This window comes from Callithrix jacchus, chromosome 10 (assembly GCF_049354715.1).
Source record: "Callithrix jacchus isolate 240 chromosome 10, calJac240_pri, whole genome shotgun sequence".
NCBI classification, from domain to species: domain Eukaryota; kingdom Metazoa; phylum Chordata; class Mammalia; order Primates; family Cebidae; genus Callithrix; species Callithrix jacchus.
This window is the reverse complement of record NC_133511.1, coordinates 65,702,379-65,727,401: the sequence shown is the minus strand read 5'-3', so window position 1 is coordinate 65,727,401 and position 25,023 is coordinate 65,702,379. Positions and strand designations below refer to the sequence as shown.

Here is a 25,023-nt window from a genome sequence, read left to right as displayed (position 1 = left end):
CTCTGTTTCCTTTATCCTGAACTTTTTATGAAGAATGGAACCTAGGAGTCTGATGGGCCTTGGCTTTGATTTAAGTTCCATCTCTTACCATGTGACCTGAGAAAATGCTTAACTTCTCTGGCTTTAGTTTCTTCCACTATAAAATGAGAACAGGGTAGAAGGTAAGTGAGGATTGAAAAATTACCTATTGGGGGTTGGGTGTGGTGGCTCATGCCTGTAATCGCAGCACTTTGGGAGGCCGAAGTGGGTGGATCACCTGAGGTCAAGAGTTTGAGACCAGCCTGATCGACATGGAGAAACCCCGTCTCTACTAAAAATACAAAATTAGCCAGGTGTCGTTGCAGGCTCCTGTAATCCCAGCTACTTGGGAAGCTAAGGCAGGAGAATCGCTTGAACCTGGGAAGCAGAGGTTGCAGTGAGGCGAGACTGTGCCATTGCACTCCACCCTTGGCAATAAGAGTGAACCTCTGTCTCAAAGAAAAGAAAAAAAAGAAAAATTACCTATTGGATACAATGCTATTTGGGTAATGGATACACTTGAAGCCCAAACCTCACCATTACACAAATTACCTACATATTTAATAAATATGCACATGTACCTCCTGAATCTATAATTTAAAAAAATAAAATGAGAACAAGATCCTCCTCTTAAGAGTTTCACTATTAAGATAGATAACTTATTTTATGGTATGACACAAAGTATATGCTCAGTAATTCCTTTTCCTCTCCCTTTCCCCAAACTTTGAGCCCCAATGAGGACTTGACATTTACCTCCATGAACTTGAACCTATCTATGGTCATCACCTATGGGCCAAGTTAATTGAGATCATTTTGAAACCCAGTTCTGCCATCTGACATAATCACTCTCCCACCCAGATTTGATAAGCCTGTTTTATTTGGCCTAATCCAAGTCTTTGAAAAAATACATCAGACTGAGCAAGACAGCAGGTAGGACCAAGCCCAGAGCAGGGCACTAGTCTTCCCTCTAAGCTGCCACTGATCCACTTATCTGTTCTCCACCACCCGCTGTCCAGGCAGCTAGGGATTCCCCTACTGTATCACGATTTGATTCTGACCATAGCTTGTCATGAAAGTACCTTTAGATATGGCCCAATTGCCTTTTTGAAACCCAGATTCTCAAGACTCCCAAATTGCAAAGATCCACATCTATTGCAATTTGGATTCTCTCAAAGCAAGAGAGATGAGAGATTAGCCTGACTTAAGTAAACTTAGGCTGCGTCCTGGTGATCACGACATTTTATTCTTCTTTAATTTTTGTTTTCCTAGCTAGGATTTGAACTATATTCTTCTTTTTAAAATGATATATACCATTCATTTTCTGCTGTCTTTGTTAATGCTGATAAATTGGAAAAATTTTCAGCAATCAATAAAGAGTCTAGCTTGGAAATTATCAAATTAACACAGGCTTCTTGCCTACTTGGCTGTTGGCTGAAAACAGTTTAAAACACTTGAGTGAAAACTTCTCCACCACAGGAAATTTGCTTTCTGAGTGAATGAAGGTTTTCTATAGGAAGATATGTTCGAACTTCTCTTCTGACTCACTAATTGTGGAATGGTAAAATTCAAGTAATTGTTGTTTTGTAATATTGAGTCAAACATTCACTTTAAAAAACATAACAACACTGTGTCTTAATAAAAGCTTAGCTGTATATTTTCAAGACCTAGAAAGTAAGCTTAGCTGATCATGACTTTCAAAGTTTTATAAATTACTGAAAATACAAAAAGCCAGTACAAGGGGAAGCATAATGAAATCCAGCAGGAATAATTTGTAATTAGAAAACCCCATGCAATTCTTCAGCCAGGGATAATGGTGATCCATCTTAAAAACACATGTGTCCCATGCTGGGCAGTGATGAACCTAATCAGACACACTCCACTGGCATTTTTCACAATACTAAGGGGTCCTTAATTGCTGGTTGGTGCAGGCAGGCAAGCTTCTTGCTGCTCCTCTCGGGAGATCATAATGATTAAGAGCAGGCCTGGAGCCAAACAGCCACGGAAGGCATCCCAGCCCTTCTCCCACTCAACTGTGACTTTAGGCAAGTTACTTACCCCCTCTGTGCCTCAGTTTCCTCATTATTATTATTTTTTTTTTTTTGAGACAGGGTCTTGCTCTGTCATCCAGGCTGGAATGCAGTGGTGCAATCACAGCTTACTGAAGCCTCAACCCCTCGGGCTCAAGCGATCCTCCCACCTCAGCCTCCTGAGTAGCTGGGACTGCAGATGTGTGCCAACATGCCTGGCTACCTATTTTTAATTTTAATTTTTTTTGTGGAGACGAGGTCTCTCAAAGTTTCCCAGGCTGGTCTGAAACCCCTAGCCTCAAGTGATCCTCCTGCCTTGGCTTCCCAAAGTGTTAGGATTATAGGGGTGAGCCAACATGCCTCATCTTTAAAATCGGGAATGACCAGGTGCGGTGGCTCATGCCTGTAATCCCAGCACTTGGGAGACTGAGGCAGGAGGATCATCTGAGATCAGGAGTTCAAGATTAGCCTGACCAACATGGCGAAACCCTGTCTCTATTAAAAATACAAAAATTAGCCAGGCACGGTGGCTCACACCTGTGATCCCAGCTACTCAGGAGGCTGAAGCAGGAAAATCACTTGAACCTTGCATGGCGGAGGTTGCCGTGAGCCGAGATCCCACCACTTCACTCCAGCCTGGGTGACAGAGACTCCAGCCTGGGTGACAGAGTGAGACTCCATCGCAAAGAAAAAAAAAAATCAGGGCTGAGAATCATCACCTTTCAGGGTGCTGGTTGCAGGACTGATTCAGCCACTGTGTGAAGTCGGCCAGACCCATGGTGTGTCTCTCCCACTCCCCAGTTGCTACTGAGGTGCTCAGGGACACAGGACCATCCACTTCCCTGCCCCCATGCCACTGCCTGTCCTCTTTGTTAGGGACACTCAGCCCTGACAGAAGGTCCAGCCCATGTAGAAGGGCACCATGCCCACAGTGGCCATGCTCTGAGGCCCTCTTCTCCTCAAGATGCCTTGGTACCCCAACCCTGGACCATAAGCTGGTTCTGGGCCAGCTGCCCTGCTGGTGATCTGCTTAGGCTCCAGCACAGGTGGCTTGCCTCCAGCAAGAGCTAAATGTTCATTGTGTTTTCTGCTTCAGTGTAACCATCTGGGAATTGGAAGAAGAGGGACGAAATACAGTGTTCCCTCATTTCTGCCTTCCCTGCCTCCCCCGATAGCTGGGTACAAGGCTGTGTTCAGTCAGCCATTGTCTTGGGCCCCAGGAAAGCTCCCCTCAAGGGGTCCCTTCCATGGTGTCCCATGGGATGGGAGTCATCTGCTGCACTTCCACCATTCCTCTATTTGTCTCCCTCTTTTTGTGTCCTTTCCTGGCTCAGCCTCTCCTGCCTGTCAAGTTCAACAGCTCTTCTCAGCACTTGCCATGTGCCTGACACTCCCTGGGTGGAGCACTGGGAGCACAGAGACGATGTGGGCAAGGGCTCTGCCTTCCCACTGCTCATTGTACACAGCACTGAGAATATAGACTGCAGCATTCAGACTATATTCTGAATTCTGAGCCAGACTCTCCTCTGTAATCTTGGATCAACTACTTCACCTGAGTGTCCACCACTGTATTTAAAACTTGTAGTCCCAGCTACCTGGGAGGCTGAGGTCCAAGGTACCTACATTTCAGGGCCATTTTGAGAATTACACATAATCCTGTATGCAAAGCTCTCGGCTCAGTGCACTGCACACAGTGGGTGCTCAATCACATCTGCCTTCCCTCCCTCCCTCCCTCCTTCCCTCTTTCCTTTTAGCCAACTGCCTCTTCCAGAGAAGGTCTGGACAGGGTATATGGGCAGAGGTGGAACCCTGCCCCTAGCAGGGTTGGGACAGTGTCAGGTGGGCCTGTGTGGGGGCCAAGCCCATGCTGGGCAGTCGGGGGTGATGACCAGCCAGGGCTCTGCCTGCCAGATGCTTTCTTTCAGAAGTAGACTCAGTCATCTGACCTCCTTTTCTCTCTCCCAGTGGCTAATTAGTGCCGATTGTGGGCTCCTTTTTAGCCTTTCCTTTTCTGAACTTCCAACTGGTTTCTTTTTCCCTTCCCCAGGGCAGAGATGGGGACACACTGGCAGGGCAAAGCTAAGGCTCTGACCACAGTTGGTCTCTGTGCTAAGGACAGGGTAAGAGCTGCTTATCCTGGCTGAGCTGTGGGGGCTGCTGAGACCCAGAGTTTGGGGTTGCCCCAACAGGGAACTTCTTGCCTACACAATCTGCTTTTCATCCATCTGTTCTGAGGTTCCTCCTGTCCTATGTCCAGGAATATGTGGGTCAGCCAATAATCAATGCAATGGCCAGCCTTCAAGGTCTTCCTGCCCACTCACGGCCTTTCAGTGAGTGATGAGCTCATAGAGATCCCTAGGGGTATTATACCTGTATGGGGTTGGGGGAAGCTATCCCAACCCCACCTGGGGCTAAATGCTTTTTCTATCATTCTGAAACACAGTCAGGGAAATCCAACAACCTAGAACCAGACCCACTGGGGGAAGCCAGGAATAGATCATTTTGATAAACAGCCAACATGAGGCTGGGAAGGGAGAAGTTCTGGGGTGGCAGAAGCCTCAAGTTCTTGAGGTATTGGCTGGTGGCAACAGATGATCTGTCTGTAAAAAGCGGAATCTCTGGGGGCTCCATCATGAACCCAGAGCTCCAGTGCTGCAGTGGTGAGAAATTAATTGACAGTTATTCATATGAGTCCCAGGACGAAGGGATAGCAGCAAGGGGGCTGAGACCCAAGATGGGACTCAGACGTCTTCAGTCACTAGGAAAGGACTGTAAGGGTCATGAAATGGAGATGCTTCAGCAGGACAGAGAGGAGAACTGCGGCAGCTGAAGCTAGGCAGGGCTGTCACTTCCAAAGAAGTACAGATCAATGGAAATGAGAGGCCTGTCAGGGCAATGTCTTATAGGAGCTCTGAGCAGAAGCAGAAAAGGAAAGACTAAGTGGGGGCAGGGTAACGGAGGCATCAGGATGGCTTCCTGGAAAAAGAGTGTCACTATGAAGGTCAGAAAAGCTTTGGTGTCAAAGGTTCGGGAGGTGAACTGGAGGCGAGCTCACCAAAGGTTCTGGAGGTGAGCACCAGGGCCCACACTGTGGATAGCTCTACATTCTAGGCGGGTGCTGGGCAGGGGGTGATTCTGGAATTACCAGTGCCAAGGTGTCCTCCATGCACCAGCTCCAGCAAGCAGGAGGCTGCCACATGTTCTCATCACGCCTTCTCACCTGGAGCCAGAGCCTGCTGCCTGATGGTCCCTCTGTTAATGGCTTCCAGATGTGTCCTTGGACCCCTGGAGGGAAACTTCCTGGAGGACACACCACCTCTTACCCAAGCCTCACCCCTCTGGTCACCTTGAGTCACAGAGCATGGTGCAGGCCATGGTGCACTAGTGCAATATCACAGTCTAGATGAGAGGGGTGTAGAAGGTCAGACTGCCTGCTTCTGTGATTGGCTACTGACCTCTGAGCCCCTCATCACTGTTATTTCTGCCTCTTAGGTATCTTCAGTGCATAGGGCCCAGCTGGTAACATGGAAGTTGTCCATTAGAGTACAATGGCTGCGTGGGCCAGCGGCAGTGGTTCACACCTGTCATCTCAGCATTTTGGGAGGCCCAAGTGGAAAGACTGCTTGAAACCGGGAGTTCAGGACGAGCCTGGGCAACATGGTGAGACTCTGTCTCTGCAAAAAATTTTTCAATACTAGTTGGTATAGTGACTTGTGCCTGTAGTCCCAGCTACTTGGGAAGCTGAAGCAGGAGGGTTGCTTGAGCCCAGGAGTTCAAGCCTGCAGTGAGCTATGATTGCACCACTGCCCTCAAGCCTTGATGAGAGAGCAAGACCCTGTCTCAAACAAGCAACAAACAAAAAAGATGGCCAGGTGTCCGTACCTCTTTGGAAAGACAGGTTGGCCATCCTTGTGAGACTAGTGTGTCTGTGCCTGTTGGTTTCTGATTGTGGACCTGTTTCCTTCTGCATCTCTGTAACTCTCTCTCTGCTTTGTTTTTGTAATAACTTGATTCTGTTTCTGAAGCTATGTGTCCATGTGTTTCTCTGTGTATTTCACAGCAAAGCTTTCCTTGACTATAACCACAAATTCCATCAGTGCTTATTGTCTAATAAATGGAAGTCCAATATTGCCCTTCCTGCTTCACATCCCTAAGGCCTAAAATTTTCATTCCAGAGTTATTTCCAGCCTAGATAGGGGGAATCTGATTCATGTTCTGCTGGGGATGACTTGTACCCAAGAAGGCGGAAGGCTTGTAACTGATGAACTGCAAAGCAGCCGGGTTGCCAGAAATCACTCCCTCATGGCTTGGAGCAGGCCCCAAGGCTCAGACACTTTGTAGTCACTGGGTCCATCTCCCAGTATTCTCCTGGTCCAGGCTAATGTATAAGGGAGTGTGTGCTCCTGGATCTGAGTTTTACCAAACACCAGCTTCAATCCTCACCATCCCTGCTATCATCCCCATTATCACCCCCACCTTTCCATGCCCAACACCACCACTCTCACCATCACCATTACTAACACTACAACTATTAAACCACAATCTCTGTCACCATCAACATCTCTGTTCCATTACTAATAGAGATTTGTAGTTGCTTTCCAACAGCTATTTCTTCTTCTTCCTCAGTAATAAGGGCCATAACTTTTTGCTGGAGACATTAACTTATTTGGCCTCTTGAGGCTAGTTAGGTGTGCTTATGTAAGTGAAAGTGCTGAATGAAAGTGTAGAGAGTACCAATGAAGGGAGGGGGTGCCCTTAATTACAGCTTTCCTCTATCTGCTGTCTGATGTGATGGCTGGTGCTCTAGCAGCCATCTGGACCATGGCAATGAGGACTATAAGGAAGGCAGAGTGGGAGGCTACAAGTATGTGGGGTCCTCATCACCATGGTCTGAATAGTCCAGACCATTCAGACTCTGGACTATTACATCTGAACTTTCTTTTATGAGAGAAAAAAAACCCAAATTTCTATTTCTCTACCATTTAAGAAATTCATGTGGGCATTCTGATACATATAGTTGAAACTAATCCTAATTAATGCACATCATCATCACCACATATGATTTTGCACTAAATAGCCCATGCTAATGATCTGTATACGGGGGAGGGGGAAACACTGGAATGTGGGAAGAATCCTAGCCGTGGGAAGTGGCCAGTCTGACGCAGACAGTGGCAAGAAGGAAAAAGACGTTCAGCACCACAGACAGATGCAGGACTACCAGTTGTGAGGCCACAGGGCAGAAGAGGGGAGAAGTTTGGTTGGTGGTGCTGGTTGTTGTCCTCAGGATATGTTCTGGGCCAGACACTGTGCTAGGAATGGGGATAAATTTCCACAAAGTCCACATTTGGCTCCTGGGACCAGAACAAGCAGATCGATATGGGAAGGCTTCTTAGGGTAGAAAGGGATTGGGAAGCCAGCTGAGGGGTGGAAACAGAAGACTGTGTGACAAAATGGGCAGAACACAAAAGAATAAGAAACACCTGTGGGTGGACAGAGGGCTCAATGTTGAAAGATGGTGGGTGGTCACCTGGTCTGACAGGGAAAGGAGAGTGTAGCATTGGGTGGGAGTTCAGGTGTTTTCAGGACTCTTCTATGCCTCAGATTCTACACCAGTGGTTCCAGTTTCTGGTCCTAGGGTTCCATGATGCTGTGATTTTCAGGGCATACTGAATCTATGACCAAGATTCTACAATAATGAGGTCCTGCATCTTTTATCTACTGCTGTGTAAACCCCAAAACTTAGTGGCTTAAAACAACCACCACTTTATTTGTTCACAATTCTGTGAGTCAGAAATTTGGGCTCAGGTAAGCTGGGTAGTTCTGTTGGTCTCATCTGGGGTCATTCAGGGAGCTGGAGGCATGTGGAAGACCATCAGGGAGCTGGTTGGCCTTCAGCTGGGATGGTTGATTTCTGGTTTCTTTCCCTAAGAGGCATGCCATGTTTCTACACATGGCAGTTTCAGGGGAGCAAGAAGAGGCCAGTCCCAATGCACAAGAACATTTTAAGACTCTGCTTGCATCACATTTGTTGATGTCTCATTAACCAGAGGAAGTCACATGGCCAAGCCAAAGTCAGTGTGGGAAGGGACAACATAAAAGTATGGACTCAGATAGGCATGATTCATTTGGGACCATCATTACCACAACCACCTACCACAAGCTCTAAGTGTCATTCACCACCACTCATACTACCAACACCGTTAAGAGTCTTCGTTTTGAGTCAAAGAGACCACAGTTCTATGGCTCTCTGAGTCTGCGGTTCTTAGCAGTCAACGTTTTGATTCCAAGATCCTGTGATTCTATAAGTAGAAGGCTCAGTACAATAGAGGAAGAGCATGAGGACCCACGAGGAGGCTAAAGAAGTTGTGCAAACTAAGGTCACCCCCACAGAACCAGCTGCCTCTCCTATGCTCATCCCTCAACCCCCAACTTCCTGCCTGGATCAGGGAAGTGGCATGAACACCCATCTGGGAATCAGAAAATCTAGATTATAGGCCCTGTTCCATCATTAATCTGGATGACCCCAAACACAGCTCTTAACCTCCCAGCATTCTCATATAGCCGACAGAGATATCAATCCCTGTCTTCTGAATAATGCAGAACAGTGGCAAAGCCAGGAGAACTAGGCCCACTAACTTCCATTATCAAAAGCCTGGGCCTGGGCACAGTGGAGGAAGAGGGTTTGTTCCTACCTCATTAAACTACATCCACAGCTGTAGAGACCTTGGGTTTTAAGAGAACCAAGACAGGTTATTATTGCCCTTGGTCTGTCCCAACCTCTACTTGCAAAAGCAAAAATAACTAAAGGGGAGGGGAAGGGAGAGGAGGGAAGGGAAGGCACCCAACTCTGCTCCTTTCCCTTCCCCTTCTCCCCCGCCCACTCCTGTCCCTGACTCAACAGTGTGGAATCCCAGGGACCATACCCTAGCTGGCCTTTAGCCTCAGTCTGCTCTGCCCTTTAGCCTCTTCTTGAAGAGGAGTGCAGAAACAGAGGCTTCATTAGAGAAGGAGACCTAGACCAGCAGAGCAAAATCATAACATTACACACCAAGGGGGACCAACAACAACCCACTGGTCGAAGCACCTTGTGGCACAGCTGAGGAAACAGAACCCCAGGGAGGGACAGGGGCCCACCTGCCCACAGCCACGCAGCCAGCCAACAGCAGACAAAGACCAAAAGTCAAGAAGCGGGGTCTCTCTTCTTTTCTAAACTTCCATTTGCCATTCTAAACTGGGATAACAAACCCAGCCTGGATGCCACTTAAAAACTGTACAGTAAGGTATAGATGTAGTATGGAGTTATCTTTTCCAATGGTTTGAGAGTTGGGGGTTGGGGGAAGACCGAGGTGGGGGCAAGAACACTGAGGACTTTCGGAGGACGCATCCAGTTCATTTTTCTAGCCTTCCCCCAGAGGCCCAGGCCACAGAGCAGAGAAGGAGGGTATTAAATATCAGAGAGTTATTTAAAAGCCAGTTGCCTGCCCCTCAGAAGAAGCACTGGCCTCTGCTGACTCAACAGAGTAATGAATCTTGGGCCTATGGATTTTCCTGTGTCTCATGGCAGTGGGGGGAGGGGAAGGGGAGTGAGAAATGGAAATGGCAAGGCCCACAGTGAAGTTTCCGGTCCCTGCTGGCAAGGAAGCCAAGCAAGAGGAGAGAAGCTGGGGCCTCCCCCACTATCTCGTGGCTGAGTTCATCATGTCAGGCTGCCTGCTGTGCCTCCATTTGCCTCAGAGGAGGGGGAAACAGAGGAATGGGTAGGCAGCAGGAGGGGTGCCAGGACAGTCTGGATCTCAGGATGCTACAGCACCCACCCTGGAAGGACCCCAGGCCACCCCTACCACTTTCTAGTCAGGTAACCAAGGCCTTAATTGGGGTGGTGCCAATTCAAGGTCATATACTGAGAAGGTGGGGGCACCAACTTGGTCCAATTCCAGTATGACTTTCCCCTCCCTGGTCCCCATCCCTAAAAAGCCAAGGGGGACAAGATTACCAGTCCTCCCAAGACCATCCCATCCACATACTTTTTTGCAGACAAGGAAACTGAGGTGTGTCCAATGACTTTAATAATATTGAGACACCTCTGATGACAAAACAGAGCTGGAGAAGGAGCTACCTGCTGGGTGATCTTAGGGACATCATCACACGTTGTGCTCTCTACTAAGGCTTAATGGAACTTACTGAGAGCATGGTCTGTGCCAGCAGAAAAGGCCCAGTGAAGGCGCCAGAGATTTAGACAGGGACAACACATTGAAATGCTCAGGGAGGGGCTCTAGGACCTAGTGGAGTAATAAATTCAAGCACGGAGATCCAGTGTGGCTGACATGGGGGATCCTCATCTGGGCACAGGGCAGATGATCACTCTGCTGGGATGCGGAGGGGTGCCTCGCTTTTTCCGAGTCCTAAGGAAACCCTGAGGGTGTGAGCTTTGTCCACAGGCTCCCCTGGGATCTGACCCAGCCACACTCCCAGGAGAGAGGGATCTTGGGGGGGGGGTGCTGCAGCAAAGGAGATGAGCAAGAAACCTGAGCTTCTATTGGGCTCAGGTCCCAGTCAGCTGTGCCAGCTTGTGGAAAGCACTTAACCTTTCTGGGTGCCTATCTCCTGGTGTGATGTATAGATGAGGATCCTCACCGAGCTTGCCTCACAGGGGTGGGAGGCTCAAGCCACAGATTTTTAAATCATTATTTCATTCAGCAGATGTTTTCTGGTCCCTTTTCTGTACTGAGCCCTGAGAAATTAGGTGAGTTCTGAGCCCCAGTTGCTGAGAGTCAAGAGGATCAGGGGAGTCTTAGCCTTCTGATTGATAAATTAAGTTCAAAGAATGGAGAAGGAAGCCATGAGGGCTTTCTGAAGGGGACAAAACTCACAAGTCCTGAGGGACAGTGGCCTGGACTGGAGAAACAGAATCAAGAGACGAGCATCCCGGCTGGGGCAGACAGTCCAAGAAAACAGACTTCCACCAGATGCATCAGAGAATAAACACACAGCCTCAGACTCAAGTGAACACACATTTATTGTACACTTAACGCATACTGAACAGTGGCAAATCCAAGATAGAGAGTACTGTTTCTCCCAAGAACAGAGATCCCTCAGCCCCAAACGGCTCACAGACTTGGTTCCTTGGGGAACAAGGAGAGAAATTGGTTTCAGGAGAATTTAGAAGGGAAACACCTACATAAAGTGGAAAGAGAAGAGAGAAGGCTGGGTAGAGGCCACAGAGAGATAAGCAGAGACTCATTTTATTAACATCCACCATGCATTTGCTGTGTTGGGGAAGCAAAGAACATGGAACAGGGAAAAACAGCACGGGAGCTCATTAGTCCCAGAGATGGGAAATGCCTTATCCAGGGTCTGGCAGGATGGGTGCTAGGCCCCGACACCCAGGTGAAAGGGTTTTTCTTGTCCTGAAGCACTTTCAATTCACTTTATCATGACAGCCCTGAGAGGAATAAGAACAGGAATTCATAGCCTATCTACCTTATAGAACAGGAAGGTGACAGTCCAAGACTGAGAGAGGCCTGAGTCACACCAGACTAACCTTGGCATCCATTCCCAGCCTCAGCTTCTTGGGGTCAGGATGAGACTTCCCTGCGGTGCAGGATTCTCTCAGATGCAGCCCACCATCTTGAACAGAGTCCTGGGCAAGGACCCTGGGACCGGTTTTCTAGGCTAAACCTTGAAACCTTGACAGGGTCCTTGGGGCCCCTCTGGCCTATTTCCCCATTTGTGCAATTCAGAGGCCATTTGCCTTATTCTCTGGCACCTGATGATTCTAAATTCTCTCCAGGCCTTATTTCCCCAAATGAGGTGTCAAGCACTCATCAATCAAGGCTGCCTGTGGCCTGCAGCTCCTTTCCTGGGAGGGCATCAGCCAATCTGAAGCCAGCCACCACGGGGGCCTAGGAAAGGAGCTCTGGTCTTGGCAGTGGTCTGTGATTCCTCAGGGGCTGGAAGCAGACAAGGAAACAGAGACTGTTCTGTTCATTCGCTCTGTCATTTGTTCACAAGTATTCACTACTTCACTCTCTTGTGCTAGTCCCTGTGCTGGAAACATAAAGGTGAAGAAGACCCAGTGCCTCCTACTGGGGAGATGTCAGAGCTGGGGCATGCTGCTGCTGTGTGGGCTAGGTTTAGGGGAGTGCTATAGCTGGGGGCCCAGCCCCAATAGCATCTACTTGAGCACGTGTGCCCATGTGAGAAAAGACATCACCAGCCTGTTACCTCCACAGATCAAGGGCATAGTACAGGGCCGGAGGAGTAGGGTCTGACTGTGCTAGCCAATCTCTGAGTGCCTATGCTTGGCATGGCTTATGCATGGGCCTGTAAGCTTGCCCTCTGAGAATGCACCCAGGAATCTGCATGGGCTCAGAAGTGTGCATATTCAAACATGTATGTGTTTATGAATCTATGGACACATGCCAGGACATATTCAAAGCTATCATCCTATGTGCACATGTATAAATGAGTCTGCATGGACTTGCATGAGGCACATCTGAGCTCTCATACCTGGGAGAGTTATGACAGGGGTAGCGAAGAGAGAGCGTTGGGAGAAGGGGAGAGGTGGGGAACACCCACCATCACCAGCCCTGCTCCTTAATGTTGGTCCCTGCCCAAGACCCAGGCCACTGCAGGGTCTGCCTCTTCTCCTTAAGTGGTATTGATCCTTTGGTCGATCTGTTAAATATAACCTCAGGGAAGGAGTCAACGCAACAACCGTCCCCAATTCAGGAGAAAGAGACTGATTCTTGGGAGGAGGGGGGAGCCTCTATCCCAACCAGCTCTGCTGATACCCGAATGGCCTACGGATCAAGTGTCAGCCTCTCTAGCCTGAATAATTCATGCCAAGGCCAGGAATGCTCCCTTCTCAGGAGCCTGTCTCTTTAAATCAGGTTTGGAGCTTCCTAGTTCTTGGGGGAAATAAAAAAATCCAGAACAAAACAAATCTGTAAACAGCTCAGCCCCCACCTCAGCCCTGCCCCTTCTGGGACCTTCAACTCCAAGCTGCAAAATCTGCTCCTGCTCTCTCAACCTCTGGTGCCCCAAACCCCACTCACAGGTGAAGCCTGGAGGGACTGGTTGATGGTGCCCAATGGAACCCCAGGGGTCTAAGAGGTTTGGGGGCAGGGAATGAAAGCAAAGAGCAGAATCATTACACCCCTGGTCCCTGTGCCTAGGACAGTGCTTGGCAGAGGAGTCCAGCTTGGTGGAGCAAACCATATGAGGGAACTCTTGGCAGAGGCAGAGCAGCCAGAGTTGGTGGGTGGGAGGGGAACGGGGGCCACAGACTTCTCCTAAGAGTGGGATGGGACGGGACGGGACGGGACGGGATGGGATGGGATGGGATGGGATGGAGAAAAAGCTGGTCCCACAGCTCCTGCAGGGGTGGTGACACAGCCAGGTCTAATGGAACTAGGGTCACAGAGGAGGAAGTAGAGGCTGGGGATTTTCCAGTCTCTCTCTGATTGGAGATTAGGAAGAGGCTGGAAAATCAGTAACTTTTCTCAGCCACCCCTCATCCCTGCCTCCTGTAGTAGGGGCAGCTCTAAAGTCCTCCCCAATTCCGGAATTCTCCCTGGTGGTTACCCACCTGCCTGCTCTCCCCAGCCGGGCCCCGCCCCACACGTGCCAGAGAGGGAGGAGGAAAGGCCCAGCTTAAATGTCCGAGGTGGAGGTCGGGGGAAGGGAAAGCAAGTCGGAGCCTCCGGGAGCCAAACTTCTCGGCAGCCTGAGAGGGTGAAGAGAAAACGCAGCAGCCGAGAGCCCTGATTCTCGGGAGCCTCCCACTTCGCCTCCCGCAGCGAGGAGGGCGCAGAGACTCCGCTGGGGGCGGAGGAGGAGGCCGGGAGGCGGGGAGGGGGGAGGCAAACCCTGCCCACTCGGCTCCGAGCCCAGGCGGCCGCGGAAGTCGGAGGCCGGCGCACAGGGCGAGGGCACCGGGGGCGGGGGGCTCCGCTCCCCATCTGACCCCTCTCGCCCCCGGCCAATCAGCCAGTAAGTGCGGCTCCGCGGACTTTCGGGACAGCGAACAGACCGACAGGGACTGCCAGCCGCTCCGGGTCAAGGACTCGCCCCACCCGTGCCCCCCACCAGGCGCTCCCAACTCACTGGTGAGCGCGGCCGCCCAGGCGCTGGATGCGGGGACGGCCACGATGGCCCCGCGCGCGGGACAGCCGGGGTTCCAGGGGCTGCTGATCGTGGCGGCGGCCCTGAGCCAGCCCGCGGCACCCTGTCCCTTCCAGTGCTACTGCTTCGGCGGCCCCAAGGTGCTGCTGCGCTGCGCGTCGGGCGCCGAGCTCCGCCAGCCTCCACAGGACGTGCCACCCGACGCGCGCAACCTCACCATCGTGGGCGCCAATCTAACGGTGCTGCGCGCGGCCGCCTTCGCCGGCGGGGACGCGGACGGGGACGGAGACCAGGCGGGCGTCGTGCGCCTGCCACTCCTTAGCGCGCTGCGCCTCACGCACAACCACATCGAGGTGGTGGAGGACGGCGCCTTCGACGGGCTGCCCAGCCTGACGGCGCTCGACCTCAGCCACAACCCGCTGCGCGCCCTGGGCGGCGGCGCCTTCCGCGGGCTGCCCGCGCTGCGCTCTCTGCAGCTCAACTACGCGCTGGTGCGGGGCGGTCCCGCGCTGCTGGCCGCGCTGGACGTCGCGCTGGCCCCGCTGGCCGAGCTTCACCTGCTGGGCCTGGCTGGCAACGCGCTGAGCCGCCTTCCGCCCGCCACGCTGCGCCTGGCGCGCCTGGAGCAGCTAGACGTGCGCTTCAACGCGCTTGCCGGCCTGGGCCCCGACGAGCTGCGCGGGCTGGAGCGCTATGGCGGCCTCTCAGGGCCGCGCCTGCTGCTCGCCGACAACCCCCTGCGCTGCGGCTGCGCCGCGCGCCCCCTGCTGGCCTGGCTGCACAACGCCACGGAGCGCGTGCCCGACGCGCGGCGCCTGCGCTGCGCCGCTCCGCGGGCGCTCCTGGACCGGCCGCTGCTGGACCTGGACGGGGCGCGGCTGCGCTGCGCGGACAGCGGCGCCGACGCTCGCGGGGAGGAGGCCGAGGCCGCCGGCCCAGAGTTGGAAGCCTCCTACGTGTTCTTCGGGCTGGTGCTGGCGCTCATCGGCCTCATCTTCCTCATGGTGCTCTACCTAAACCGCCGCGGCATCCAGCGCTGGATGCGCAACCTGCGCGAGGCGTGCCGGGACCAGATGGAGGGCTACCACTACCGCTACGAGCAGGATGCAGATCCGCGCCGCGCGGCAGCGCCCGCCGCGCCCGCCGGCTCCCGCGCCACCTCCCCGGGCTCCGGGCTCTGAGCGGCTCCCCCGGGCTCGGGACTACCCCTGCCTGGCCCGAAGCCGTGGAGATGAGACGCCCGCAAGCCCGGAGCTTGGAGACCTTCCCCCGACTCGGAGGCTCTAAGCTGTACCCTCTCGTCCCCGTCTCCGAGAGCTCCCACCGTCAAAGACCCAGAGATAGCCCGTCCGAATCCAGAAACTCCTCCCGCCCACCCTAGTTTCTGAAACCTCCCTCCTGGACCACCCAAAGTACGTTCCCCGTCTCGGGGCTCACACAGAGACTCTGTCCTTCAAGCCCAGAGCTCTGAGACCTGCCCCCACCCCCCTGTGCTTGGAGTCCCAGCACCCGAGACTGCCCAGACCCCCACCGCCAGTTCGGAGCCCTCAGTCCCCTCCGGGGCTCCTGGGCCCTCCCATTCCATTCTGGTCTCGAAGCAGAGCACCCCCATTAGGAGGGGTTTGTGCACTCCATCCTACATGGAGGCCGAACGGTGGGGCTCAGAGGATTGGGCACCCTCCCCTCATCTGATGATATATTAAGTACCCCTGCCTCCCCCTTCACCCACCCCCGCCTCTGGCTCAGGGCCTCCCTTCCTCCGCCCAGGCATGGGGGCATGGGGCTCAGCTCCTAGTCTGTCTCTCCCATCCCAGGGACAAGCACACCCCGTCTAGCCTCAGTATGGAGCCGACTCTTACTCAGCCTTTCCCACCGGGGCGCTGACCTCCCGATACCCAGTGCCTGTCCCCAGTCTCAAACTCTCAGCTCTTCATCCCGCCCAAGGTTTAGGCTCTTGGCTCCCCTATTGCCAATGCTGGCACTCAGCACCCACCCCTGCCATTCACTAGTGAAGGTGCAGTGAGCAATCTGTCCCTGGGATGTCCTCATCCCCTTTTCCTCCCAGGACGAGCTTTTCAGTCCTGCCAGACAGGTGCAGGTGCCATGCACCCCCAGTGCATACTGGCAGATCCTTGTGGGGAAGGAGAGAGGCTTGGGTGTGTGAAAGGGATAGCGAGGTATCATGGCCTCGGAGAGGGGCAGGGAGTGAGCTCTGAAGGGCTGGAAGCTCCTGCCCTCCGATTTCTCCTTGCTCTTTCCTACCATGTGGCTCTTTGCCCCTGGGGATTCCTTGCCGCTGCCGCTGCCACCACCACCACCTCACCCCGTGTATCTTCTGGAAGAGAAGGGGGTCTTGCCTCCTGCCTCAGGCACAAGCCCTCTTGGTTCAGGGTCAGAACCTCATCACCCTGCCTGCTCCAATATCCCAAAGCACAATTGGTGAGTGGGGGAGACACCCCCTCTCCCTGACTCCCCACTCCCTAGGTGAGGCAGAATGGCTGGCCCGTGCAGCGTCTGCACACAGGAAGTCACCCTTCCTTTAATATATTGGCGTGAAGCCTGCCTTCCTTCCCCCTACCCAGAAAATCTGGATCTCCCCCGAGCAGTTTTCTATAAAGTCTGCAATAATCTCAGATACTCTACTCTTGTAAGTGGGGCTGTATCATTCCTGCTTACCTTGGGGGACTGATGGGGATGGGAGGGGACTCTTGGGAGGGCATTTTGGACCTCTCTGTGGTGGGGTAGTGACCCTGGATGTGCTCTCCCAGACTGTGGGAGAAGAAATGGGCTCTGATTGCACATAGCAGGATTAAGGTTAGCTACATGGAGGGACTGCCCATTGGGATGACATTGTTCCCCACACCACCCTGCTCTCTATTGTTGGAGGAGGGGTTATGCAAGCCAAAATGGGATTCGACACCTCCTCTACATCCTCTTCCCTTCCATTCCTCATCTTCAGGGTGGGGATGGAGTTAGACCAACAAACATTAGCCTCAGCCAAGGCCATCCGGGAGGAAATCCAGCTACAGAGAATGAGAAGTTAATTCAGACAGGAAAGAAGAGGGATTGTTTGCTGCTTTGGGATCAACGTCTCTGATGAATTATCAGATAAGCTCCTATGTCTCGTGTCATGTCACACTCTCCTGGCCAGAGGGTAAGACCTGCATATTGGGTATGTGAGAGGCTGTGAGGTGGGGGTGTGGATGAAATGACTCCTTGAGATATATGAAGCAGGGGTCTGGTGGGTTCTGGGCCAGGAGGACCTCCAGGTCCCCAGGCTGGATTATTTCGCTTTCAGGGTCACAGAGCCGAAAACCATAGGGCAAAAGCCTAGAATTCTGGCATTATCTAATTTTAGGGCCATATAATTCTAGAATGTGTGCCTTCTAACTATTGAAAAGTACTACAGAGGTAATGTGGGATGCCGTCTGAGCATCTCAATTGGAGGCATCGTCTCATGATGGGAGGCCTGCTCCCTCCCCTCCTTTCAGTGTCCCAGGAGCCTGCCTGGGACTCCCTGACAGCCCCAGCTTTGCCATGGGGCCAGGAGCACCCCTCAGCCCAGGACCATTCTTCACAATTCAGAGACCGTGCATGGGGCTCCTTGTCTTTTCCTGGCATGCTCCCTACGGCTTCTCCCAGTCATTTTTCATGAGAAAGGATTAAGTTCTCTTGACAAAGTCCCATCTGTCAATGACCTTCAAAGGGTGCCCGGCAGTCCCCCAGGACAATATAGTGATGGTATCTCTAATGCAAGTTAGAGCATGTTAGTTGATTTTTTATAACTATTGATTAAATTCTTAGTTTAGCAGTAGCACTCATAAAAGCCTCAAAGATTTTTGCTGACAACAAGCCTATAGCTAATAGCAGGTTTTATTTGCCAGACTTCCCAGAACTTACTGTGATCTTAAGCTACATTACCAGAGAGCACATCTTTGAAACTGAGGAGGTGATCTGTACATCTGTAGGTCTCTTCAGCTCTAAAGATGTATATGAGACCTACTGCTAAGACATATCAAATCAGTAGTCATCAAAAATCAACTAATTGAGTGTCTACTGCAGGCCAGTTGGTGTTTAACCTTAGTATCATTCACTAATCCCCATTAAATATCTTCTCTGGGCTGCCATCCTCCTTGCTGTCTGTCAGCAGCCTTTAGCCTTATGGGGCTACCAACAAGGCCCAGGGCCCCCAGCTTCACCTCTTCTACAAACCCAGCCATTCACTCAGCCCTTACTGAATGGAACTGTGCCAGTCCTAGAAAAGTTAACAATCCAGGGAAGGAATCACAAGTAATCAACATCTGGAGAAAAGAAATCCCATGAAATAATGAGAGCTCAGAGTAAGAGCCCTGACCCCACCTAGACAGACTTCTTAGAGGAAGTCATATTTGAACTGGGTTTTGGCAGATGAGTAGAAGTTTGCTGAACAGAGAAAGATCAGAAGTACCAACTTCTGCAAAGGTCTGGAGGCAGGAAGATCTTGTTAGTCTGAGGATTGAAGGCTAACAAAGGCTGGGGGGTAGGTGGGAGGACCTACTACGTTCACCACATTCTCCACTGGGAAGCACCAGAGGGACCTCTGCCCTCGGAGGAAAAGTCAGGAAGGTAGAGAGATGTGAGAGGTGTGATGGGGGAGGGGTTGGAGGCAGGGAGCTGCACTGCGCCTCCCGCTTGTGAAGCCTGGTTGTTCCTTCCTTCTGCCCATCCTTTTAGTGCGTGGCCTCATACTGGGCACTGGAGACACAGAGAGGAATCAGATCAAAGCCGTGGCTAGATGGCAGAGAGAAGGGAAAGGGAGGGGTCCCGGAGAAGCCTTGCAGGAAGAAGTGAGATGGGGCATCTGGCTGGCCCTGCCCAGACTCCCTGACATCATTCACTCCGGTCTCTCTCTCAGAGGTGCCAGGGCCCCACTAAATGGCTGGCTTCTTCCTCTAATCACACACTGGGGGTGCTGCTGGAGTGTGAGGTGGGCAGAGGCCCAGAGATCTGGGGCCTGCCTGCAGAAGCCAAATGATGGAGGGAGAAATCTATCTCAAGGCTGTCCCCTTAAAGAGCAGGCATAGCAGACAGCAGGAGAGGACAGATGTGTGTGACTGTAGGAAACATGGGAGACATGAAACCAGCTGCACACCTGGAGGAACGGGGCAGACTTCCCAGGTTCCGTGACCTCATGAACACATGAAATTGCCTCTCAAAGACGTCTCCTTGAGAAGTCTTTCACTTCCAAGCCCCCGTGCCTACTTGCACCCTCAGATCTGGGGTGGGAACCAGGGAGGACCTAGCTAGAGTCGGGAGGACTGGGTTTGAGTCTGAACTCAGCACCTCACTCCTCACTTGCCATGACACCTGATCCTTAGCCAGAAATACTGGTTGAGACCCTACTATGTGCCAGGGTCTGAGGATTCAGCAGTGACTACCGCAGAACTGGCCCCTGCCTTCCTGGCCCATCCTGACACTGTGGCCTCGGACACCCCTGCCTGCCTCTGGCTCCAGGTTCCTTCTGTCCGGGCTGGGGCTGGACCTGTGACCTCTGGAGGCACTGCCTACTCTCCCTGAAGTCCATCTCCTTCTTCATTAAGCCACTGCCTGGCAGACTCTCAGCCCTAATTTATGGGTATGGCCTTTCCCAGACTAGGAAAAGTGATGGGGGCAGTTAATATTCCTGTGCTAATAATGCACTTGGCTGCCTTCAGAGTCCTCTCTCCACCCCTCACCCCTGCCTCACTACCCCCACCTGCTTCCCTCAGCACTGCCACAGGGTGATTTTCCAGGAGCTGGCCAGGCCCATGCAGACCCTCAATTAACCCTTCATTGAATGGGTGGAGAAACTGAGGCTGAGAGCCTGCAGGAGGCCATCCAGGTTACACAAGTTGTCAGGAATAGATCCCGAGCCCAGGACACCCAGGGCTGCCCTTGCTATGCCCTGGGTCTGAGCATATGGCAGAGCCACCCCACCTCCTAACTTGCTATCTCAATGCATCCAGGAGCCAGCTCCAAGCCTGTGGTAGCCTGCAGATGAAAACAAGGAAGGGAGCCGTGGAGGGCTGGAAGGACTCTTCAGCCTGTTAGCGGCTCCCAGCAGGCCTCAGGAGCCCTATACCAGCATCTTGCAAGCAGCAGCCCTGCTGAAAGTCATATCTACCCTCCCTGAGAGGAGAAAGGGGTTTGTCTGAAGCCCCAGGCTCTGAGGTCCCGGGCATTAAACTCATTGTTCCTGAGCGTCTGTCATCTGAGCACAGGGCTCATCCGGATGAACCGGATCTTGTTCCTGTTCTCAATCAATATGGTGACCACACAGGTCACTGTGATCATGGAAACACAGGGGAGACTCCTAACTTAGGGGATCATCCAAGCTGGCAAACTTGGGAGTGAAAGGGGCCACTATTAATTATTGCAATTGAGCAAGAGTAAACTAGGACTACCTGGGCATGGTGGCTCATGCCTGTAATCCCAGCACTTTAGGAAGCCAAGGCGGGTGCATTATATGAGGTACTGAGTTCCTGAGATGGAGACCAGGCTGACCAACATGGTGAAACCCTATCTCTACTACAAATACAAAGAAGTAGCTGGGTGTGGTGGTGCATGCCTGTGATCCCAGCTACGTGGCAGACTAAGACAGGAGAATCACTTGAACCAGGAAAGGGAGGTTGCAGTGAGCTGAGATCATGCCATTGCACTCTAGCCTGGGCAATGAGCAAAGCTCCGTCTCAAAAAATATATAATAATGATAAACTAGGACTGTACCAAGCTGCTGGGCCCTGGACTTCAATGACTTTTGAGAAGACCTGGAGGGAAAAGAAAAAGTACTAGATTATTAGACTAGACCAGCAAATCTACCAGCAATAAATAAGTAACACACTCCCCTTCTTTGAACCCTATTCTCCAGCAGCACCAAACTGCGAGGATGTTAGTAATGGAGCCCAGCTCTTCCATGCCTTGTGCCTTTGCTCACATGGTACCCTCTGCCTAGGATACCTTCCCCAGCACAGGGAGCACTCAACACAGCCCAAGAGTACCCCAGTCTTTAGGACCCCACCGTCTTTCTTCAACTGCTGTACCGTCGAGACCTTTCTTTGTACTGACTGGTTTTCTAGCCTCTTGTCTGCATCACAGAAGCTCCCACATCACTTTTAGGGCCCCAGTCACAGTGCACAGAGATTGGTGAATGCTGTCCTAGCCCCTGCCCCACAGAAATAACACAGAGGAAGAGGCATCACGCAGAACGCTGTGGCCTCCCTCTCTGCACATTGCATGGGTGCTTCCTTTGACTCCCACAACCCCCACTTCATTAAACTGAGGGTTCGATGATATAAGATTCCAGGATAGCTGGTTCCTTGGTCTGCAAAGTGAGCGAGCAGAAAGAAAATGCAGTTTCAGGATATGTGATCATGCAAAACACAATTGAGTCTCAGTCTCTTAATTTTGGCATTTATTTATTTGGGTTTTTGTTGTTTATTTACGAGATAAGATGAGATCTCCCTCTGTCACCCAGGCTGGGAATGCAGTGGCGTTATCATAGCTCACTGTAACCTTGTACTGCCGGGCGTACTGCCGGGCGTACTGCCGGGCTCAAGTGATCCTCCCACCTCAGCCTCTTAAAGTGCTGGGATTACAGGCATGAGCCACCGTGCCTGGCCAACTTTGGCTTTTTAATACAATTACAGCTTCTGGCCCTCCATTTGGAATATTTGTCCCGGGCTTTGTCTGGGCAGCGCCTGCCCCTGGTTTAGTCTTGATTTCTCATTCCGGGGAGCTGCAGCGGCATCTCTTGGCCCATGGTGTCGGAGCCGAGCCAGCTTTAACTTTTCTTGGCACACACGCGCCATCTGCTGGTGAAGAAGGGAAAGTGCCTTTCTTCATTCAGTCAACAATCCATCCAGCAAGTGTGTAAGTTTTTAAGTGCCTGCGGTGTGCCAAGCACTGTGCTAAGATGAGGATACAATTTTTAAGAAAACTAGTGCCGGGTGTGGTGTGTCAGGGCTGTAATTCCAGTACTTTGGGAGATCGCTTGACCTCAGAAGAGGTGGCCCCAAGACCAGACTGGGGCAACATGGCGAGACCCCATCTCTATTAAAAAAAATGCAAAAATTAGCTAGACGCAGGGGTGTGCACCTGTAGTCCCACCTACTTGGGAGGCTGAGGCGGGAGAATTGCATAAGCCTGGGAGGTGGAGGTTGCAGTGAGCCAAGGTCACGCCACTGCACCCCAGCCTGGGTGACAGTGAAACCCTGTCTCAAAAAAATTTTTTTAAAAAGGAAGAAAACAAATAAGGTCTCTGCTCTTAAAAAGCAATAATAGTAGTAACTAACACATACAGAATTTGCTATGTGCCAGGGATTGTTCTAGGTACTTTACCTTTATTTATCCATCTTGTCCTGATGACAATTCTGTGAAGCAGTTATTATTATTCCTGTTTCACAAATGAGGAAACTAAGTCACATAGAGATGAATAAGTTGCTCAAGATCACACACCTAATAAGAGGCCAAGTTAGGCTTAGAACTCAGGCTCTGCTCCAGAGCCCTGTTCTTACTCAGACCACAAACAAGTAAATAAACAAACAGTACTTATTGTGAGAGAAATAAGCAGGGTGATGTGAGAGTGAGTGACAAGGAGGGGTCTCTTTTGAATGGGATGTTGGAAATAGATGCTCCCTGCTGCAAAGACAAATTTAGTACTGGGACAAAGGATCTCTCAGCAAAGCAATTCTTTTTACTTCCTGCAGAAAGGGTACTCCCATAGCAATCTTGCCACAAGAGCACAACGAACAAAGGAAAGCAGACGTATTTATTTCTTATGTATTTGGGGTTGTCCTTATGCTGTGTCGGATCTCTGCTGGCTGGAGCCAGATCTCACAATTTAAACTAAAACCCGATTAACTAATAACTTGAAACTTTTCTAAGCAGGTAAAAGCAATGGCAAGCAAAAAGGGGAAGTCCAAATAAGGAAGGGGTATAGGCTTCGAGCTGGGACATAGCTGTGAGCAAAGATATTTTGACTAAAGTACAAGGACACGGAATGTACTATGTGCCTGTAAGCATGTTTAACAGCTACATAGTATAGGGCTTCTAGCAAAAAGCCTTTTAAACAAAGTGTTTAAAACAAACTATTATTTCTAACATGGGGTAAGTCATGGAAGGCCCCTCCAAGAGGGCGACCCACCTTGAAGAATGGGAAGGAATGATCTATGCAGAGAATCTAGGAAAGATTAATCCAATCAGAAGCAGCAGCAAGCGCAAAAGTGCTAAGACCAAATATTCAAACATCGGGTGGAAGGCAAGTTCTGGCCACTCTGTCCCTTCACCTCCCCACACTGTCTTAGGCTCCTTCCCCACCTGGTCGCAGCCTTGACTTCTCTCATCTGCATCCCTGCCCAGCTTCCTCCCTGGTCTCCCAGCCTGAATCTTCCCCCTCTGATCCCACACTGCTGGAGTGAAAATGCATTAATCTGATCCCTCTCCTTACTCTTCCTAAAACCTGTCCCACTGTCTTCTGGATAAAATCAAGCTCTTTGAGGCCAGGTGCAGTGAGTGGCTCACACCTGTAATCCCAACATTTTGGGAGGCTGAAGGAAAAGGATCAGAGGACAGGCATTGGAGACCAGCGTAGGCAATATAGCAAGACTTCATCTCTACAAAAAAAAAAAAAAAAAAAGAAATAGCTTTTTTTTTTAACTGATTATCTGTAACCCCCATCCACTAGTCCAATCTCCTGCCAGCTCTCCCAGCTCCCTTCACTCTGGTCATTCTGATGTCTTTACAGCTGCCTGAAGGCCCCAGTTTGTCTCACCCTGAGACTCCCCATGTGCTATGTTTTCTACCTGGAAGGTCCTTAGCTCCTCCTTGCCTACCTGATTCTTTTTTACTCTTCAAAACTCAGTTCAAGACCAGGTGGGGTGGCTCACACCCATAAACCCAGCACTTTGGGAGGCCAAGGTGAGAAGATCCCTAAGGTCAGGAGTTCAAGACCAGCCTGGCCAACATGGTGAAACCCCATCTCTACTAAAAATACAAAAATTAGCTGGGCATGGTGGCATGTGCCTGTAGTCCCAGCTACTCAGGAGGACAATCACTTGAACCTGGGAGGTGGAGGTTGCAGTGAGCAGAGATTGCACCACTGCACTCCATCCTGGGCCACAGAGTGAGACTCTATCTCAAAAAAAAAAAAAAAAAAACTCAGTTCAAGCATTTTCTCCTCCCGGAAGCCTGCCTAATTCTCATCTTAGCCACCCTAGCTAAACATAAGACCTCTCCTTGGTGCCCTCATGGCATGGTGTGACTACACAATAGGCCCCCTGTCATCAGCAATTCCAAACCTTTAACCCCCAATTAATCTGTCAGCAATTTGAAGGAAGAGATTGTCTTTTTTTTTTTTTTTTTTTTTTCCTGAGACTGAGTGTTGCTCTGTCACCCGGGCTGGAGTGCGGTGGCACATTCTCAGCTCACTGAAATCTCCACCTCTCAGGTTCAAGGGATTCTCCTGCCTCCGCCTCCAGAGTAGCCGAGATCACAGGTGCCCACCACCATGCCTGGCTAATTTTTGTATTTTTGGTAGAGACAGAGTTTCACCATGTTGGTCAGGCTGGTCTCGAACTCCTAACCTCCAGTGATCTGCCCACCTCAGTCTTGCAAAGTGCTGGGGTTACAAGTGTGAGCCACTGAGCCCAGCCAAGATTGTCTTATTTAATCTTAGTGTCTACAGGGCCAGCACAGGCCCCAGGAAATGGTACATGCCCAATAAATACTGTTTGCAATTGTGAGCTATAAATTGTTCCAATTATTTTTATTGAAATTTTTGCAGAGTAAAGTTCACCCTATTTGTTCTGAGTTTTGACAATTGAGATATAGAGTGTTC

At 51.3% G+C, this 25,023-nt stretch overlaps 1 protein-coding gene across 1 annotated transcript; it reads left to right on the top strand.

The window, feature by feature from the left end:
• Positions 1 to 13,926: 13,926 nt before the first annotated feature.
• On the top strand, positions 13,927 to 16,811 carry TPBGL (trophoblast glycoprotein like). The gene has a single exon (XM_009007422.5). The coding sequence runs from the start codon at positions 14,198 to 14,200 to the stop codon at positions 15,350 to 15,352; it is 1,155 nt and encodes a 384-aa protein (XP_009005670.1). The 5' UTR covers positions 13,927 to 14,197; the 3' UTR covers positions 15,353 to 16,811.
• The last annotated feature ends 8,212 nt before the right edge of the window (positions 16,812 to 25,023 follow it).

Excerpts from the sequence above, each read along its gene's own strand:
- TPBGL (XM_009007422.5), top strand. The coding sequence starts at position 14,198 with ATGGCCCCGCGCGCGGGACAGCCGGGGTTCCAGGGGCTGCTGATCGTG.